Source organism: Maylandia zebra, linkage group LG6 (genome assembly GCF_041146795.1).
Source record: "Maylandia zebra isolate NMK-2024a linkage group LG6, Mzebra_GT3a, whole genome shotgun sequence".
NCBI classification, from domain to species: Eukaryota; Metazoa; Chordata; class Actinopteri; order Cichliformes; family Cichlidae; genus Maylandia; species Maylandia zebra.
In genome coordinates, this window is record NC_135172.1 from 16875427 (window position 1) to 16896678 (window position 21252).

Below are 21252 nucleotides of genomic sequence, written 5' to 3' on the forward strand. Positions count from 1 at the left end.
CATCGTTAGATAGAAAGCACTTACATAGAAAAAAAATGCTTGTATGAATGTGTGAATGAGGCGAGTTGTGTAAAGTGCCTTAAGTGCGCAGATAAAATAGAAACGTGCTGCATAAGGACCAGTTTACCCAAGTATCACAAAAAATGTGATGCTCAAAAAGAGTCGTAGTGACGTAAGCCCGCTGAAACTCAAAGAGTGTTACCAGACCGCACAGACGCTAGATAACAATAATAGCAGATAACATGATAAAAATAGACTTTGGCGTATGCTTATTGGAATGCTTTAGCGAGCGAGTTAAACCAAGTAGATTTGTCTTTCACATGCTGGACGCCAAACTTCTAGCCTGCAGTTTGTGAGATATTTCTGATTTTTTAGACCACCTTTTCAGCAGGACACCCCGCATTGTAGCACACAGTCATAGTCTATGTGCCTCACATTTACTTTGTTGGGATGTGGTCCCCCTGTGTCCACATAAACATTTATGTAATATTTTAGCACACGGTGGATAAACAATCTGAACAATCTGGTCATGCTGATGATTTAAGCCAGCCTAATATGACGTTAACATTTCTCAAGCATGTGTTCAACATTATTCACAAACCTCTCTTTCTTTCGTGTAAGTACTGAAACATTTTAGTGTGGTTGAGACTTCTTGACCCTTCTTTGTAAACGTACTCATACCTGACTGCCTGAGTGATGGGCAGCGTTTTATAAAGATCCACCGAATAACTCTTAACATTGGTGCAGGGACTGCTGAGCTATGTGCTGAGACACACAAGCTTGCTTTGCCAGATCACCTGATATAGTTAGAGATATCTTTCATCACTGTGGTCCTGAGGCCAGAGACCCACTGAAATCACAAATACAGAAGAGTGGAAACCTTGTCAAAGCCCTGCGATGTGCAGTAGAGAAGCTGGCTAAGTCAATAAATACTTAAACATCTCTCAGTGGCTACATGCAGGGCACACTTGGCCAGTATAGTTCAAGGCTCGACTGTTTATTATCTTCTGTGAAACTATCTGATAAAGACTTTAGCTCTTCTGCTTCCTCGGCTCATATGTTGCCCAAAGGCAGCACACTTGGATTAACAGCAGACCACGTGGAGCCATGTTGAACCACTTTCAGATCATTTAAACAAGACAGGAGAGATGTGAGGTCTCGAAAACTTGAAATAAAAGGGGGAAACATAACAACAATAACTCATTATTAGGATTATAATCCATCAGTAAGTACTAGGTTGAAATATACTAGTGATGATATTGGCTTTCCTCTATTTTAATCAGTTTGTTTCATAACCTGAATTAATGTTCACATTAGAAAAGCCAGACTCCGATGTTTTGATGTTTAATTACCAGGCAAAGATTTGCTGCTGCTGTATATTTGTAAACCCTGGAAATGGTTGTGTGGACAATTGAAATACTAAAGGACTGGCAAAGTAACTTCAATCATCATTCTGATGCTCAGTTTGAACTTTAGCAGGTCATCTTGACCATGTCTATGTGCCTAAATGGACTGATTTGCTGCCCTTTGATTGGCTGATAGACACATATTTGCATTAAAAAACACTTTAACAGGTGTACCTAACAAAGTGGTTCGAGAGTGTACACATATTATAGTGTTGGTCTATAAAAAGCATTTACACAGGATGTAAATGTTTACATCAGGATCCTAAAAGTGAAGAATAAGAACAGAATCTGTGATAGCGCTGCACACCACCACAAGTGTTCACATAGTTTGAAAACCTTTATCCCATTTTTCTTATGTAAAGTATTATCAAAGAATTTAACCTCTTGTTGCTGTTCAGATGCAAAATATTGAAGCTGACCATGTGAAAGACCAGATTCATGAAAAGAAAACCGTCTGAAGCGTAAAATGCAATATCCTGGGAAAACACATCATAAAAGTTTAATGTATTTGTTGCAAAAATGCCTTTAAAGAGCTGTTTTATTATTGCCCCACCACAAGAATCCTGTCTTTATTACTGGTTCATGTCACTAATTCTCAGTTACAGTGACGAAAAAACATTTTTATCACTGGAAATGAGGAAATACGTACACATGCAAATCAAATTATCCTAAAGAAACTCGGTAGCACAAAAAAGCCCAAGAGAAACTTTTTTATTACAAATTATTTACTTACAAATGTTTTAGATTAGATTATACATTTCTCTGAAAATTATACCTAAAGTTCTGTTTATTAACAGGGTGGCCAAAGTTTACAGACAGCACACAGAAACAATCATGAATATATATCATGAGAAAATGACAAAAATCTGGAGCTGGTTCAGGAATAGAGACAGCAGAAACAGTACAATCTGTATAAACTTCGTACCAGTGAGGAATTCCTGAACTGCATTTTGGTTTTGAGAGATAGCTGCACTAACCCAGTCTTTCTTTTAGCTTCAAAAGTATTAAAGTATTAAATTGAAGGAATAAAATGTATTCTGTTTCTCACTGGGATTTATTGAGAGATTATATGAAAAGGGGAGGCAAAAAGGCCTGGATTCAAAATACCATTTTTTATTATTCCAGGAAGCAGCTAACATAGCTAACCGCAGAAAAATATTGCCTTTCTTTGGTTATTAAAGTTAAATCAACCATGAAAAAGTTTCCATTTAGAAGCTGCAACCAACTGCAATAACAAAGTGTTTCATTTTCTGCTCATATACATGTTTACAATAAAACATTCGGTAATTAATTGCTGACTAGAACATCTGCTCTTTTTCAGACATGTACATAACAAGGATATAATGCAAGACAGGTTTCAGTCCGGGTTTTCCAGATATTAATTTAGTATTTTTACTGAAGTGAGTTACGATTTCGCCTGGAATGCAAACCACTACAATAACTTCAATAGGATATTATTGTGTTGTATTACTGTATCACCCCTTAAAACCCTACAAGTGGACAATGAGACTATTATGGAAATGATACCAGGAATATATCTGAATATCAGCAAAATCACAACCAAACTGTGCAGTGTCTCCCAAAAAAAGGTGAATCGTAAATGAAAGTGATGTCACTTAAAATCTTTGGCTATACCTGTATTTCTGCCTCTAAAAGGCTAGCAGTGAGGGGTCCTGATTCAAGTCTGATCCCCCCAACTCCAGTGTCTGAGACAACTGGTGAGGCACTGGGGGTCCTTATAGTGAGCGAAGACAGTGATGGGGAGAAATTAGGTGTCATAGCTGAAGGGGTAAGTCCAGTGTTCCTGGCTAAGGGGGAATAAGCATATTTCCGGTAAGAGGGTCGTCTGACGATGCTTGGCACACGCCCTGGCTTTCGTGGAGGAACGGTCCTTATGCCCTGCTGTGCTACCCCTGTTATAAGAGGTGGTGGGTACATGAGACAACTCGATTCTGCTGCTAAGTCCTCACGGCCACCTTCAAGTTCCTCATCAGGGAGCATCCCAATATCAGTAAATACGGAGGCTAGAGTCTGGAAACGGGGTTCCCAGTCCAAAAGGTAGTCCCAGCAGTAGCTACCTTGCAACTCCTCGTCTAGAAACACCAGCGAGGAGAGAGAATCTGCAGAAGCCTGGGCTTCAGAAAGGGGGGCGAACCCTTTTATCCCCATGTTCTCCTTTAAATCTCTCATCCTGAGTATTCCAGGAAGTAGTCCCTCGCCGCCTCCTTCCTCTTTGAAGTGGTAGAGACTTTCTGTGCTGGCTATCCCTGAGACTAAACATTTATTGACTGATAAGATGTGCTCTGGTCCTACATCGATGGAACTGCAAGAGATATTATCTCCTAGTAAGGCAGAGTCTGGGATCTCTGTGGACTTCTGGGCAGATTCGTTTCTTTTACGGCAGGGGTATTCGTTGATCCACTTGATCTCCTGGTCCTCGGCTGTCTCGCCTTCCGCTGAACCTCGCCCGCTCGAGTCTGATGGATTATATGGCTTTGAGATGTCCATTTTAGTCACCATGATGCTTGGGCGTGTAATGTCATGCAAAGACATGGAACTTTGTGTTTGGTTATTATGTCTCGTGAGCGAGCTTGTGCCATGGCTCAAGTGCGTAGCAATGGCAGCAGCCTTTCTGATGGCTGCATCTTTGAGCTTACATCTGAGAACCAAGCTCACAAAAAGGATAAGCAGAAAGAGAAACATGATTAATGAAACAGTCAAACTGAGCATATGAGTATCCAGGGGGACTCCAGTTAGTGCTTCAGCTGAACTAGAGATATTGACAAAAACCAGGCAGGTTGTAGTCCTGGAGCCTAATCTAGGACTAGCTGCAGAAACAACCAGTTCTACCATGTCCTGGCTGCCTGCCCTATGATACACAGGACCAGAAACAAAGATAGCCCCAATTGTTCTGTTAATGGAGAAAAAAGGTGATGAATTCACAAGTGAGTACTCCACCACCCCGTCCACACCTCCATCATGGTCCATTGCCATCACGTAACCGACCGTATCACCAGGCTTGATGTTTTCTGGCAACAGAAAGTGATACTGCTTCTGGGTAAAGACCGGACTAAATTCATCCACTCCCTTGATATTTACTTGGACTCTCACTGTAGCAGCTTTGTCACCTTTATCTCTGGCTTCCACTATAAAACAGTACTCGCTTTCTCGTTCGTAGTCAAAGGTTTGTCTGGTGTGAATGTCGCCTGTCAGGGGATCGATGGCAAAGGCCTCCTTCCTCTCTGGGTTACCGCTGCCATAGTTCATGAAGCAGGAGGACATAACAGAGTAGGTGAGCTGCCCATAAGGGCCTAAGTCATTGTCAACAGCGTGAACAGAACATACATGGGTAAATGCAGGGAGGTTCTCCAGCACAGAACAGTTAACTGTAGGAAACATGAAATATGGGGTATTGTCATTCTCATCCAACACCGCGATGAAGACAATCGTAAATGCCACTTTATGGTTTTCAGATGATTTGCCACCATCCGATGCTCTGATGGTGAGGATGTATTTCGAGTCTTTTTCATAGTCGAGAGAGTTGTTGACTACTAAGAGGCCAGACTGAGGATCAAGCTTAAGGTGACCTTTACTGTTCCCAGAAATTATATCATACCGCACCAGGCCATTGGTTCCGAGGTCGGGATCGTGGGCACTGACCTGGACCAGTTTGGTACCTAACTGGCTGTTTTCACTTACTTGTGCATGGTACTCTGTGCTGGAAAACACAGGGACATTGTCATTGCAGTCTGTTACAGTCACCATGACGACGGTAGAGCTGTTCAGTGGAGGCATTCCTCGATCAGAAACGCTCACTGTTAATGCATAGCTCTCAGTAGTTTCACGGTCTAAAGCGTTGCAAAGAACAAGCTTTCCAACATTTTTAATCTGATTCTCAATCTGAACCATTTTTACTTCCAGACAGAATCTTTTCTCCTCATTTCCTCCGGTGATGGTATAGTCCAAATAGGTATTTTCAGGGCTCCAGTCTTGGTCCTCTGCAGAAAGAGTCAGCAGGGTAGTGTCTATAGGCGTGTCCTCCGGGACGGTGAGTGTGTATATGTCCTGGTAAAACGAAGGTTCGTGGTCGTTGGTGTCCAAAATCAGCACGTCTATGGAGGTAACGGTGGAGTGCATAGGATCTCCTCCATCTCTTGCTTCAACCAGAAGATGGATCAGGTTGCTGTTTGTGATGGCCTTTAAGGGCTTGTTAGTAAAAATAGACCCTGCAAAATAGAATATATTCCCATCAGTTAATGAGTTGCTTTAAAGGACCAGTTGATATTGTTGTATTGATAATGGTTCTAACATTCATGACTGTTACTAAAGGCAGTAACAGTCACAAACAGGACTATTAGCATATAATCATAGGCTTAAAATAAAGGCTAAATTAATATAAAGGCTTTATTCACATCTTTGTTTTTCAACAAGGGGAAATAATTTTTTTTTTTTTTTTTACAATACATCCCTAATATTGCAAAACTCTTTAACTCTTTGGAAGTTTAGCCCATAGTTTAGTACTTTGGTTTTGGTTTGGCCTGCAGTCTTCCCAGCTATGACCATCTATGACAGAAATACATTGCTGCATCTAATAATAAGTTTTAATATATATACTGGCAAGCACGGGAACAAAGATAAAACTTCAGGTAGTCAGTAACATGATTCAAAATGTTGTGGATCCGAATGTCTGAAACCACATGTAAAAACATGACCAACAAATCTGGTAATAATCAGATATTTTGACAACCCTTAAAACAGAACATAGTAAAACAAGAACACTGAGAGCACAACTCCACCGAAGGCCAGGGGCTAAACTAAAACTTAGATGTTTTTATTACAACATGCTGACGTCAGCCTGTTACGGTGTCTTTGTGACATCATAAGGCGTTACATTGAAAACCTAAAGAGTAAGTTGTACAGCTCCCTCCATGCCCTTTCATACGATATATTACTCAAAATGGTTACTTGAAATTATTTTTCCAAGGTCAACTTTGATCTTTGGCGCTAACAACAAAGGTCAAATGTTTAGCCAACCAAGGCAGTCATGCCACCCGAGGTCTAATATGAGGTTGTGGAATTTGAAGACGATCTATAAAAAAATGTGGGTAAAATAAAGTTTTACTGACTTTAGTGTGACCATGAGTTGGAGCTGTTTTTGGTATCTACCCCTCCTCCTCTCGGTAGGGAGAACAATATAATATTTTTGTAAAGCAAGATTTGTTAGATGAAAAGTAATCAGAAGATCACTACATCAAGCCCGACGGACAGAAAACTTCATCACAGATATAGAAATGACTAAATCAAGTGTAATCTGTAAAGCACCCATAGTGATTTCTAAACAAACTGTTCTTCTCTCAGCTTATGGTAGCAACCGAAATGTGTATACAAGAAAACAAAGACTAGAGATAATGACTCTGCCATGGAAGAAAAATCCACAGTGCAACATGCTGGTGGGAACTTTCAAGGGTTTTTTTTGGTTATTTTGGAGTTGGTCACTTTCCCTGAATGGACTTCATCTGACCCAGGAGGAGCAGCACAACACCAGATGCTTCATTTTTCTTTGTGAAGATGGATTAACAGACTCAATGCAGCAGAATAATGATCCCAATGCACACTGGATATTTCAAGAAGCACTCGGAGACTAAGAAACCTTTCTTAGTCTCCGAGTGCAATCCTGATATGAAAAGAAGCTCATATCAGGAAGCAAATAAATACATGGTTATATGGTCATTTAGACCAAAATATTCTTCACTGAATTCAAAGACCTGGCCTTCAGTTTAAGAAATATACAGTTGAAGGATTTGCTCCTCTTAAGATCAGTGTATTGTAACAATCTATCAATTTATTAAGGGTTAAATCAAAACTACCGTGGTCATTAGACACAGCATTGCAACATTATTTCCATGTGCTGACTGGAAGGGCAATTTTCTTGGTGAAATGCAACAAAGTGTCTGTTCATCTAATTTATTATTCCACTTCAGTGCCACTTAAGGTTTTCTACAGGACGATTGCATTCACTCTGAGGCTCTACTCTAACAGAGACACACCGTACCACAGAAAACACCATACTCGGCAACATTGCTGCAAATTTCCATTAGTGCATCTCACCACAAAACAGGGCAAATGCATTTCTCTGATATTAAATTTGGGGTTCAAACCTGGTAAAAGCCCATAAATTACTCTTAAGTGAAAGAGAACTGGCCAGAACTGAGGGGAGCTGGTTTGGTTTCAGCTATGTAGGATTTATCTTCTTTCTTGGGTTTAGGGATTCTTAAAAGGGAGATAATAACACAGGCACGGCTCATCCAAAGCACTCTATCTTGCTGACTTCTAATCGGCTTTTTTTCGCTCTTGTCCAAGAACCTCACTAGCACAAGACTTCAAAAATATATTTCCACATTGCTAAAATGCTACTGGCAGAAGAAAAAGTCCAAGTATCATTTCCTGCTGTATCCTGAGCTGCTCCCAGTCAGGTTTTCAGTGTGCCGTTGGTTAAGGCATGCATGACTTTAACTGTGCAAGTAAAGATACCTTCAATGTAGAGAGCAACTCCTAAATATAGAAATCATACCACTAGACAGTCATAACATTTGATATCAGTAGAGTATGAGTATAGAGTATAGTAACTCTGGTATACTTAGATACTGCATGTGCCATATACATGTGCGCAAAGAGTATAGAGTAATCGTTTGCTGTCAGTGTTCATACATCATGTATGGGAGCACTTTCCCTTTTCATGAGTTGCACCGTTCCTTACCATCCTCTGGCTGGATGTAAAAGCCTTGCAGGGGAGATGAAAGCAGTCTGTAGTTGATCTTGCCATTGAGTTCAGAATCTCTGTCGGTAGCTGACACGGACACGACAAACGTGTCTGCTGAGACCAGCTCTGATAACTCCACCTCCAAGAGAAAAACAAAGAGCAAATCACATCTGCAGAAAGTTTTCTGAATCTACTGAAAGTTTTTACTCTTTACATATTCCACCTCCTTTTCTAACTTTCATTCAATTAGGCCACGGGCTTTTAGGAAAATGATCCAATCCAAACTTTGATGAGTTATTATATATGTGGTGCTGGTATATGGTATATAAGGTGCTGTCCAGAAGAGCGCAGGCCTCTGCTAGAGGGGGGAATATTTATTTTATATCTATATATCTATATATATGGGGGAATATTTTGAGTACCACATAATTAAGATTATGAATGCTTTCAACCATCTGACTGAAAAATCTTGTATCTGCACCTGGTAGGAGTCCTGGGTGAACGCTGGAGCGTTGTCATTGACATCGAGCACTTGAACTTTAACCTCTCCATTGGTCTGGTGAATTGAGTCAGATGCCCAGACCGTCAGAGTGTACTCTGTCTGCTCCTCATAGTCCAGGGCTCGAGTCAGGGTAATGACGCCAGTATACCGGTCGATAGCAAAGGGAATATTGGTGCTGCTGTTGTCTGAGAAGCTGTAGGTGATAGTCGAGCTCAGGTCAACGTCATTTGCAGTCACTTGGGTCACCATGTATCCTGCTGGCAGATCTAGGCAGAGAATAGCAGATTGTAGTTTAAACTACAATGAACTTGGATTTAAATCTTGTCCTACAAAAACTGTAAGTATTGATGTACTGAAGAGATTCTGCCATTCAAAGAAATGGAAGAGCAGTGCATTGACAGGAGTTAGGCTTACTCTCAGTTATAAGTACAGGATCCATGGGGGGAATGGCAGGGCTGTTGTCGTTGACATCTACCACTTGGACCCTAACGGTGGCGGTGCTGCTCAGTGGAGGATTCCCCCTGTCTGCTGCCTGTAGAACCAGCCTGTAATATAGAAAGGTAGGAAATTAGCAAATAATACAACTGAGCTTTAGTCAAATTCTCAAATCCATTTTTCAGCTGAGCGGGCCTGTTGACTCAGAGTAAAACAGAGTTTCTTGGTTACACCCACAATCACAAAGATATAATCCTGTTTTATTGTAATGTGGAGGAGGAAAAGTTAGTCAAGTCTTATTCCATCCAAGGTATGGACATTGAGGCTGTGGACAGCTACAGGTACCTTGGTGTTCATCTGAACAATAGACTGGACTGGACTCATAACTCAGACGCCCTCTACAGGAAAGGGCAGAGCAGGCTGTACCTGCTGCGGAGACTCAGGTCGTTTGGAGTGGAGGGCCCACTCCTGAAGAAATTCTATGACTCTGTTGTGGCTTCTGCTATCTTTTATGGCGTGGTCTGCTGGGGCGGCAGCATCTCTGCTGGGGACAGGAAGAGACTGAACAGGGTGATCCGAAGGGCCAGCTCTGTTCTAGGATGCCCTCTGGACCCAGTGGAGGTGGTGAGTGACAGGAGAACGGCGGCTAAGCTGTCATCCCTGATGGACAACGTCTCCCACCCCATGCAGCAGACTGTGACAGCACTGAGCAGCTCCTTCAGTGGGAGACTGCGGCACCCACGGTGTGGGACGGAGAGATTTCGCAGGTCTTTCCTCCCCACTGCTGTCAGACTCCATAATAAAGACTTTAACTGATCAAGCACACACATCCATACATATGCAATAATACTAAGTGCAATAATCCTTTCTGTCATCGTTGTATTTTTACTCAGTTGTATATAGTATTTGTATTTGTATTCTATTTTTATCTTATTGTATATTTATTTTATTCTACTGTATATAGTATTTTATTTTATTCTATTCTGTACAGTTGTGTACTGTATTTATTCTTATTGTATTCTAATTTTTGCCTCATAACTTTTGCACTGTCCACTTCCTGCTGTGACAAAACAAATTTCCCACGTGTGGGACTAATAAAGGTTATCTTATCTTATCTTATTCCTTTCTGCCTTTCAAAGAAATGGAAGACCAGTGCAGTGAAGAGGGTTAGGCTTACTGTCAGTTGTAACTACAGGCTCCATGGGTGGCTTAATTCAGATTTATTACGTTGTCTTGGCCCCTTCTTGTAAAAGAGACAAATCAGTACTTTGTAAAAAAAAAACCCCAAAAAAACCAAACTGCTGCTACCTTGAATCCTGAAAATCTTCACCTGTAGTCATGGTAGAAAAAAGTACGCCCTCTTTCAGTTCTAACATTTTACAAATAAAAATAAAATAAAAATAATCTGGTCCTTAGCAGGTCTTAAGATCAGATAAATACAACCTCAGATGAGCAACAACACATTACACCATATCATTAGTTATTTATCAAAACTAAGCCAAACCGTGTGTGAAAAACCTCAGCACACTCCATCATTCAGTAGCTTGTAGCACCAACTTTGGCAGCAACAACCTGAACTAATCGTTTTTGTATGACTTTATCAGCCTCTCACATGGTAGTGGAGGAAATTTGGCTCATTCTGCAATGTTTTTTCAGCTTATTGAGGTTTGAGGTACTTTGTTTGTGCACAGCTCTCTTAAGGTCCTGCCACAGCATTTCTATCAGTATGAGGTCTGGACTTTCACTGAGTCACTGCAACGCCTTCATTCTTTTCCCTTTTGTTTTGTAGATTTGCTGCTGTGCTTGGGATCTATTTCCTGTTACATGACCCAATTTCAGACTTCACCTGTCAGGCACATGGCCTCATATTTGAGTCTAGATGACTTGGTATACGAGGTGCCCAGGTCCCAAATCACCACACACTTGACTATTGCTAATATGCTGTGTGTGGTTTTCACCTAACAAGACATTTGATCTTATCTGTCCAGCAGACATTGTTCCAGAAGTTTTGCAGCTCAGGAGGCAGAGTGGGTGCAATATGCCCCGTTTTGTGATTTATCTGATATTGTATTTATCCGAGCTTAAGACCTGCTAAGAACCAGATCATTTTTATTATATCCTGATACGTAAAAGCTTAGAAATGAAAGAAGGTGTATCTTCTTTTCACCAGGACTGTAGGAAGATTGTAAAATGCCACCAAAATAATTGCTGTACTACGCCAGTTAAAATGCTTTAACATTTACGAAGAAGTGAAGTAGAAGAAACATGCAACTGTAGCTGATTCCATTTTGGAAGTAGAATCAATTTTATGTGTGCAATAAAGTTTTACTTAATATTTTTTATTGAGCAGTTTGAGCATACTTGTATGATGGAGTGATCTCGCGGTCCAGTAAAACATTGGTCGCAAGGATTCCTCGTACAGAGTCCAAAATGAAAGCTCCATTAAGGTTACCAGAGAGAATGGAGTATTCAATCTGGCCGTTCATGCCGCTGTCAGCATCGGAGGCAAACACCTGTTCAAAATATGAGAAGCGGTCAGTATTAGAGGGATCACTGCATGCATCTCACATCAATGAGGGCTTTATTACCGAAAGTTTACCTGCATAATGTAGGTATTGTGCACTTGGCCCTCCCAGACAGCTGTCCTGTAGCTGCTGTGTTCAAACTGTGGTGCGTTGTCATTGATGTCCACCAGAGTGATGGAGACCCTGCAGTGAGCTGTCTGCAGCCCACTGTCAGCCAGCACCACCAGCTGGATGTGGGGGTTCACCTCAAAGTCCAGAGAGTAATCCTTCTGCACTCGGATTTCACCTACATAAGACGGTAACATGAAGGTAAAAGCTGCACTCAAAAGGAAGTACAGCTCAGTTAATATCAAGCCAATAAGGTTTATTTTTAAAAACACAAATCATAATCTTAATTGACATCTTACTTCACGCCCTTCTGTGAACAGGGCCTTTTCCTCTTTGGCCTCTTTTCACCAAATAATAGAAAAGTCATGGTAAAGTAGTGGAAAGAAAAACACAGCTTTCAATCTGACAACAAAGGTGTTGACAGAAGTACTTTTAGGTTCAAGTTTTTGTGGTGAACGTTCAGTCCAACATCAGTATGAGATTGTGTATTTGACTTGGTATGTCTGCACGGTTACTTTATGTAGACGTGAGTCAAAAAAAGGAATTTGGGGGAAAATATGATAAAATCATACATGGTTTTGAAATACTTATGTATTAAAAAATGCAGAAGGACCAGAAAAGCTGATTTTTTTTTTTTTTGAAAAGGGGTAATTTAGGGATAATACAAAAAACTAACAGAAAACCTAAATTGCGGGATTAGACGGTTTTATTGGTTAAAAAGTTGTATTTAGAAATTAACATTTTAATTACCAGTGTGACGGTTAATGGAGAAAACCTGGTTCTCGTTGCCGCTAAATATGGTGTATGTTATTCTTTGTCTGCTGCTGCTTTGGTCGTTGGCCTCCACCTTTGCAATCCAAGTGCCTTTAGAAAGAAAAAGACAAAAACAATGACTGAGCTGTTCAGTGGTAGAAAACAAGACAAACAGATACAACGTACCAGCTCTGCTGTTCTCCTTGACACTGGCGTTGTAGACTTTGCTTGTGAACTGCAGTCCTTCGTGTTCTCCCTTCAGATGGATAAAAACCAGGCAGGTAGAGGTCAGAGCAGGATGTCCTCTGTCTGAAACGACAACTTGCAGCTTCCTCCCAGAGAAACCCGCTCTCACTCGTCTTCTCAGCGAAATCTCTCCAGTCTCTGTGTTGATGTCAAACAGATTGTCCTCGTCTGATAACGCATAATGTATCGTCCCATTCTCACCCTGATCCCCATCTGCTGCTGTCACTGTGGTAACTATCTGGTTCGCCAGCGTCCTCATGGAAACCCACGCGTTGAAGGGAGTCTGCTCACAGACCGGCATGTTGTCGTTCACGTCCTCCACCTGTATGGTGACCGACGCCAAAGAGCTCAGCGGTCCCTGAGTGCATCCATCGGTAGCGACAGCTCTGAGGCTGTACTGAGCTCTGCTCTCTCGGTCCAGAGACCTGGTGGTGCGGATCGCTCCCGTGAAGGCGTCGATTAAAAAGGCCCCTTGGCTGTTATCATCTGTCAGGGAGTAGGTCACTTCCCCGTTAGACCCTTCGTCAGGATCCGACGCACTTACACGCAGGACTTCAGCTCCTGCGGGGAGGCCCTCGCTGATAGAGGCATGATAGTTCTTGCGGGTAAAGGAAGGGATGTTATCGTTCTGGTCCAGCAGCACCAGATGGAGCTGGGTGAAGGAGCTGAGTGGGGTGGGGCCATAGTCACGGGCCTGGATGGTGAGTGTGTAATTCTGCATTTCCTCCCGGTCAAGGACCTGTGTGGTGCTAATGGCTCCGGTGTGACTGTTGATGGTGAACCGACCTCTGTAGTCCTCACCTGCAGACAATCAGAGATGACATCAGTGGAAAGGAAATAAAGGATAATTCCACTTTAACTTTGGCCACTCGACTCAACAATGCACTTTTGATGTCTTGAAAGCAAGCAGTCAGACATTCATCCATTTAGAATTTTGCTTGCTTCATTTATCTGAAGGTCAGACTAAATGTATGCTGCTAATGGTCTCTCCAAGCAGAAACATTATATGCACACAGCTCAATATTGAACCAAGAAGTTAGTAGATAAGCTGTGCTTGTCCCTTCACTACAGACAGTTTGTGCAAGTCTTTAACTGTTAAATAAATGATATGCTCTAAAATACTGGACTACCCACAAGTTACGCACCTACAAGAGCTGCTCAGACTGCATCAGCACTCAACTAACCTGCTCTGCAACTTTGCCTGAGCTGCCACTTTATGCGAGCCAATAATGGACTTGTTGCAAAGGTGGCATCATTACAGTAGTAGCCTTGAATTCACTGAATGACGGCATGAAGTACAGGTAAAACTTTCAAGTTGCTTGAAATACAAAACAAGGTCTGATCTTCTCACCAACTATGGAGTAGTGAATGGTGCCATTTTCTCCATGATCTGGGTCAGAGGCCTGGGCGGTGTGGATGACCCCAGGAGGAAGGTTTTCCGGGATGCTGATGCGGAAGGATGACTGCATGAACTCTGGGGGGTTGTCGTTGTCATCCAGCACAGAGCACATCACCGTCGTCGTGCTCGAAAGTGGCCGAGCGCTGCTGTCACGAGCCTGGACTGGAGATAGGAACAGAAAGGAAGGACACAGAGGCTTCCTCACCAGTTCTTTTTTAATTATTTACTAAAATATTCAAATGCTTGACACCCACAGGCTTTATAATAAGTACTGATGTTTTAAACAACAAGTGCCTAATACTATTAGCATGTTCTTTAGACCCTTTTTTCTATTTTTCTTTGGCATGTTTTAAATAGCATCCAAATAGCACCAAAAGCAAAGTGTAGCTATTGTAAACCTGATGTCTTAATGTCTGAATGTCTCAGATATGTCACACGCTGTTATTTTAATAACTCATTCAACACTAGAGTATAATTTTAAAAAGCCATGCTGTACACATTATATGTAACAATTTTACTCAAGATTCTTTCTTACAACACAGCAATGAGGCAATTATTGGCTGTGTGTCTGGACACTGTGTGGCCAGATTGGATGTTTAATAGCAGTAAAAACTCCAAAATCAGTCAACGGAAAATAATGAGACACAGCTTTTAACACATGCTGACAAGAATTTTTTTATTTCTTTCCAATTCATTTCAGTGTTTCCCAATAAGCCCTGTGAGATTTTGGCGTGGCTTCTAAATATTCAGGCCTTCCTGTTATTATATTTAATTACTGGGACTTTATTTTTAATTATACTGGCAACTGTACAAATATTATGGTAAAACATGTGAAAACATTTCACCAAACGCTGGTGAATCTGTTGAATGTAATTACTGCACGGCACCCATGTGAGAGCGAAAGCAAACTCTCGAAAAGACAGAAGGGTGTAGCGGTGCAGTCAGAAGAGGTTAGCTATACTGTAGCTCAGCCCTTTAACAGTCTTCTGTTTCCTTAACATAAATCAATCTGCTGAATAACGTTGCTTTAACGGAGAAAGTCGACCTTAAATTCTTTACGGCTTTGCCGGTGAAGCGTGACAAAGGAGAAGGTACAGAATGAAAGTATTTGTATAACCCTTCAGATGCAGGCTCTCACCCAATTATCGTTGTGAGTGTGTGGCTAAGCAAGCAAGGTCGTGATATGAAAGGAATCAAATTCCTCTGTTTACACAGCTGTTGTCACATTAGCTGGGATGTCTTTGAAACCAGTTTTCCTCAGGACATCTTGATCATAGCCATTAGTGATGCAATAACAGGGCAGCTCAACACAAACATCACCTCCATACAGACTGCCTCATCAGCAGATTGTATCTTCTGCCTGACAAGCTGTAATTGAACAATTACAGAAATTTGCACTGACTTTAAGTACTGTGCAAAAGCCTTGAGCCACCCCTTATTTCTTTATATTTTGTGTCTTGAGCAATAGTTCTCCAGGTCTTTCTGGAGGTTTTTCAAAGTCTTTTTGCTAAACATTGGCTGCTTTTTCACTCATTCTCAGTTTCATTTTCCCTTTGTTTCTAGCGCCCTGCCACAAAAACACATCTCATCGTTGGTTATATCCACAAAAAATACCAAACATAACACATTTGACAGGAATAGTAATGTATTTTTGCACCAACAAGATGATTCTTAAAGACCTGTTGGCTGAAAACTTAGTGTGCACCACGTTCTTATAAAATCTGAGGAAACTGGAGGAAAAAAGAAGAAATGGCAAGAGTAAGAAACTATCTGCAGGAGATGAACAGAATCTAAAAGTCATGTCCTTAACAAATCGGAAAACAATCCAGCAAAGACCTGACAAAGCACCTGAGAGATGTATCTGTCCCTTCAGTTGATCCATCTGCTGTTCACTAAAGCTTCATCAGAAATGGTCTTATTGGCTTTCAAGAAGCTATTCTTAAAGAATAGAAACAGGAGAAAAGGTTGAAGTTACAGAAAAACTAGAATGAAAATCAGGTCTTATGGAGTGATATGAAAATGAATTTGAAATCTTTGGCTCAAATCATCTTAATATGTGGGGAAGAAGTCAGAACAGAGATCCAACAGTGAGTGTCTACAGCCATCTGTAAAACACGGTGGAGCCTCAGTCATGGTCTGCGGCTGCATTCCAACCAGTTATGGACGTAGAAATGTACCGTCAGGTATTGTTCAACTATGCAATATTATCTGAAAAGTATCTGATTGACAATGATACCAAACAGACTGCCAATGCAGTCAAAGCATACCTGCATAGAAAAACACACCATTAAACACCATCAGTCTTGGATTGGCCTCCCCAGAGCCCGGACCTCAACATTACTGAAGCAGTGTGGTATCATCTTGACAGAGAACCGAAAAAAAGGCAGCCAACATCCAAGGAAGAGCTCTAGATGTCCTTCGACAAGCCTGGAGAATTATTCCTGAAGACTACTTAAAGCATTAGAAGAAAACTTTTTTACACGTTTCAACAAACTCCTCCACCTATTTCCCAAGACTTTTGCCCAATGCTGTACGACTGACTGGCGCGTTTGTCACGACACTTGACAAACACAAGATTTCCTTTTACCACTGTTGTTGTATTAGATTGCTCTGATTTATTACAGAAAAAAATCCATTTTGGTGATGAGTTACTTAGTTTCTGAGCATAATTCTGATGTCTTCAGTGTTATCATTCTGGAAGTCATTAAACATGTGACTTTTACTGCATTGTTTTGCACAACTGCCGATTTTCCCTTGAGTTTGTTAACCCTGAACTTATAATTAAACTTTCTCATTTTTGTTAATAGATACGTGCTTTACTTCTGGCTTTTATTGTTGAAAACTGTTATTTAAAATGTTATTGCTCAGGACTAACAGATGTTTGCTTATGTGTCCTACCTCTGAGAGTAAAATGCTGCTGCTGCTCTCTGTCCAGGTAGGAGGTGGTGGTAATCAGGCCGGTGTACGGGTTGATGCTGAAGAGCTCATAGCCGGGACCCGGCAGCAGACTGTACCACACCACAGCGTTCTCCTCTGAGGACATGAACACAGGAGGCGAATGTAAATGCTGTCACAGACCTCAAAACAAATGCTCAAGCAAAAAAAAAAAAAAAGGAAAATCAAGGTTAATAGAAAAAAAAAATCAACTTGATCATATATCAGATGATGCTGCATAATTACAGAAATCCAGTGATTTACATTACAGATATGCTCCCCGACAAACGATACACGCTAGTTTCTCTATTGAAAAAAACATTTCCAGTTTCAAGTAGATATAAATGGCCTTAACACTGGTGAGACAAAAAATGTGGCTTCTCTAATGAGACTATGGATGTCAAAAACAACACAGTGCATTTTTATGCTCACGATCTCCAGAAAAACCGATACCTCTAGTCGTTGAATCGTTATCTACCTCACACATTCAACTTTAGTTCAAGTCCATTCATGTTTATTGCTGCTTCTGTTTCAGGCAGCGCTTATCTCAAGGAAAAGAGAACAATGTGGCCACTGAACTTCACAAGGCAGTTAAAACCTCAGCGAAAGCCTGCTGCTTGCAGCTTTTATGGTTCTTGTGATACGAAGCAAACGCAGAGTTCACTTCAACTTTACGTGCAAGCTGTGGTCTTGATGACCATCACAATGATGCACGTTTCACATCACGTTAGTTTCAGAAGATAGAACAAGGCGAGGAATGCGTATAGCATTTAAGGCTATGATTACTAAGATATCTTTTATGCTGATAGCAGTAAAACATTTGAATCACGGGGCATTTGCACGTTTTTGAAATTACGGTCTATTCACACACTTGTATGATGTTTTATAAGAGCATAACTCGATTACTAGACTTCTTCTGCTTAGCTTTGTTTGGTTCACTGATTTAATTTACATTGCTGTTAACTTGGTTTGCTTGGTAGGTGTCAAAACTACAAAACTCTGTCAATGTCTTCTTCATAACTCTTTTGGTGTAAACCGTGTCACTTTTGTCTCTTGTGCATAAACAACCATAAACAATTCCCACTCCGGGTACTAACAAACAAAAGTGTTCCATCAAAACATTTAAGTTTCAGTCAAAGTGCAACCCTGGCACAATGACCAAATCTTACCATCAAACCTCTGTAAATAATCAAACTCTTCTTTTGAACACAAAGACAGCACAGTTACTCTTTAAAAAAAAAAAATCCCTCCCAAAATCTCAACTCTTGCTTAACAAAGGGAAATCCAGAAGGCTCAGAAGTTTAGCTGTCACACTCATTCACATTGCAGCTCTTCTGTGATTGACTCCAGCACATGGAAACTTACATACATAGATCATCAGAGACACAAAACAATGGTCATCTCTGGTGAGAGTTTGCAGGGAAAAAAGCAGCACAAATGATAATCAAATAAGACTGGTGGGAGAGCAGGCCGGCCTGCCAGACGAGGCGATTTGAGGAGATGGATGAGAACACACAGCGCCTATTGGCACAGATGGCTTGGATTATGGAAATCATGATGAGAGAGGACCTTTCAGATTTCCCAGAGGAGCTGTCTGCTTGCTGTTCTTGGACAATTCTCACCCCCAAGAATGTTAGTTCACATTGAAACCCCTCCTGTACAGGTCCCCCTGCCGCACGCCCTCCATCTCCAGTATTTAAAAAGAATCCTACTGTCAACAATGAGGAGACGAAAAGGGATGTAGAAGGCCCCGTGCGCGATGTGTTAAAATAAACAGTGTCGATGTGTAGATTTGGGAATATGATTAAAGAGTCGGGTGAATGAGATTCGGTGGGATGTGCAATGAGCAGAGCAGACAAACCGAAAAGCATATGAGGAAAACAGCAGGGTGTGGTTTCAATTAAACTGTTAATGGAGTGAAAAAACAGCAGAGCTGAAGTTCGACAAGGAAGCTGAGCTGCATTACGGCACATGGTACGAGAAAAAAGTAATAAACATGGACTGTTGTACTTTGTCTTGCCAGGAAAAGCTGTAGTTTTGCAATTTGGCTCCTACTTTATTTTGATGCCTTCATCTTTTCATGGTTAGCGGATTTATGGTTTTAGGCTTCATGGACATGTGCTAGTGCTGCCATCTAGGTAGCTCACAGGGAAACTGCCGTCTCCACTTTAATATCAGGGCAATTTCAAACTAAATTTAAATGCTGTGAAATATAATCAAAAATTAGGAATTTTTAAATAGTTGGAGCTCAAAATTAAATGTACACTACCTCAGTATAAATGTCCCATTTCAGCCATTATTTGTTGGTATTACCTCTGACGTATCGCCAGTCAAATGAATTATTACCTGAATCCTCATCAGTGGCAGAGACCCTGATCACTGGTTCTCCAGGGTCTCTGTTCTCTGCCACAGTGGCGGTGTAAATGGTTTGACTAAACACAGGCGCCTGGTCATTCACATCCCCGACCTCCACTGTCAGAGTCTGGGTGGAGGAGAGTGAGGGCAGGCCTTGGTCCAGCGCACGGACGGTCAGACGGTGGAAACGTTCTGTCTCATAATCCAACGGGGCAGTGAGAAGCAAGAGGCCTGAAAAAGAAGGAAGGAAATAAAAGAAGAATTAATTTTCACATTTAAAAGTGAAATGTTTGATGTTTGAATTCACTGTGAATCAGCAGACGTTCATATGTCTGATATTCATGTGGTGAGTCTGATGAGTTTTTTTTTTAGGTAAAATTTTATTTAGAATAAATTTTTTCCGCTGTGCAAAAATCACAAATACCTGTCTTCTCCTCCAGTGTGAACAAGCCTTTCTTGTTTCCAGAAATAATAGAGAAGGAAACGATCCCATTTTCACCTTGATCTCCATCTATGGCCACAAAATGATGCAGCAGACTCCCCACCTCTGCGTCCTCCATCACCTGAGCTGTGTCTGCCGATACGAACACCGGCCGGTTATCGTTCACGTCCAGCAGGAAAAGCTGAGCCGTCACCGAAGCCTGTTTACGCTCATTCTTCTCCTTCGCCTGATCTGTGGCTGTTACAGTGAATGCGAAGCTGGGGGTGCTCTCGCGATCTAAAGGTGCTGCTACAGTCAGGCTCCCCGTGTAAGGGTCGATCCGAAAGGGGAAGGGTGATGATGACCCGCTGACTTCAGCGTCAAAGGCGAGCTCATAGCGGAGGGCACTGTTTGGAAAGGTCCCGTCAGCGTCTCTGGCATGAAAAGCGTACGCCAACGATCCGACTGCAGCGTCCTCCCTCAGACCAAACATCACCAGTTTATCAGGGAACCAGGGCGTGTGGTCGTTCACATCCTCCACTATCACGCAAATCAGAACAGACACATTCACGATGGGAATGAGGCTGGCGTCCTCAGCACGAACCACGAGGAAGTACTGCATGGCAGCCTCGTAATCCAGCGGCTGGTTGATGTATATGTCACCGAAGGAGCTGTCGATCCCAAAGTGAACACTCCCGTCCCCCTCAGTGATGGAATAGTGAAAGCTCCCTTTATCTGAAACATGTGCAGAGCCAATAACAGTCGCAGGCTCCGTGTCCTCCCGCACCAAAATGCGTCTCACAATTTGGCGATCGGAGCGGCCGTACGGATCTTCTAATCCATGAATCTGAAAAGCACAAAAAAAAGACAAAGTTTTAGTTTGCTATAATTACCTTTTTTCCCTCCGTTTGGATTATGGGAGGAAAGCACTTGTCCAAACCCAGCTTTACTCTTTACGGTTATTAATTTAAAGTTAGCATGAAAAGATACAAACAATAAAGCAATAAAATACTGTACTGTATAAAAATGAGTGTAAACTTCCAAAACAGTTAATGCAGTATTTTTGTAAAATCTCTTGACTTAAAGCTGATCGTTCATACTGCAATTAAATAATATGTCACTGTTTTTAAAGGTGTGGCCTAACTGGAGCACAGCCCGTACCTGTACATGAATGACTGCAGTGTCCTCCTGAGAGATGACTCCGCTGTCCCTGGCGGTCACTTTCAGAGTGTAGTACGCTTTTGCATCTTGGTTGAAGAGCTCTGTTGTTGTGATATCTCCAGTTTCGCTGTCAATCTCAAAGTGCTCCAGATCATCATCTTCGAAAGCAGACAAAAAGAGATGCGAACAGAGCGAACTGTTAATAACACAGGTCTGCAACAAAAAAACGGCACGGGATTTTCTGACT

General features: G+C 41.6%; 1 protein-coding gene across 1 annotated transcript in view; it reads right to left on the reverse strand.

The window, feature by feature from the left end:
- Positions 1-2110: 2110 nt before the first annotated feature.
- The window catches only part of dchs2 (dachsous cadherin-related 2), a 29760-nt gene continuing 10618 nt past the window's right edge, over positions 2111-21252 (reverse strand). The window contains exons 8-20 of the mRNA XM_004568374.5: positions 21006-21163; positions 19848-20691; positions 19415-19654; positions 17033-17167; positions 14087-14296; positions 12676-13536; positions 12487-12600; positions 11703-11914; positions 11465-11616; positions 9083-9213; positions 8648-8934; positions 8164-8305; positions 2111-5632 (exon numbers count right to left, since the gene is read on the reverse strand). Coding sequence (XP_004568431.3) covers positions 3036-5632; positions 8164-8305; positions 8648-8934; positions 9083-9213; positions 11465-11616; positions 11703-11914; positions 12487-12600; positions 12676-13536; positions 14087-14296; positions 17033-17167; positions 19415-19654; positions 19848-20691; positions 21006-21163 — 6083 coding nt within the window. The 3' untranslated portion in view covers positions 2111-3035. The remainder of the gene's footprint in view (positions 5633-8163; positions 8306-8647; positions 8935-9082; positions 9214-11464; positions 11617-11702; positions 11915-12486; positions 12601-12675; positions 13537-14086; positions 14297-17032; positions 17168-19414; positions 19655-19847; positions 20692-21005; positions 21164-21252) is intronic.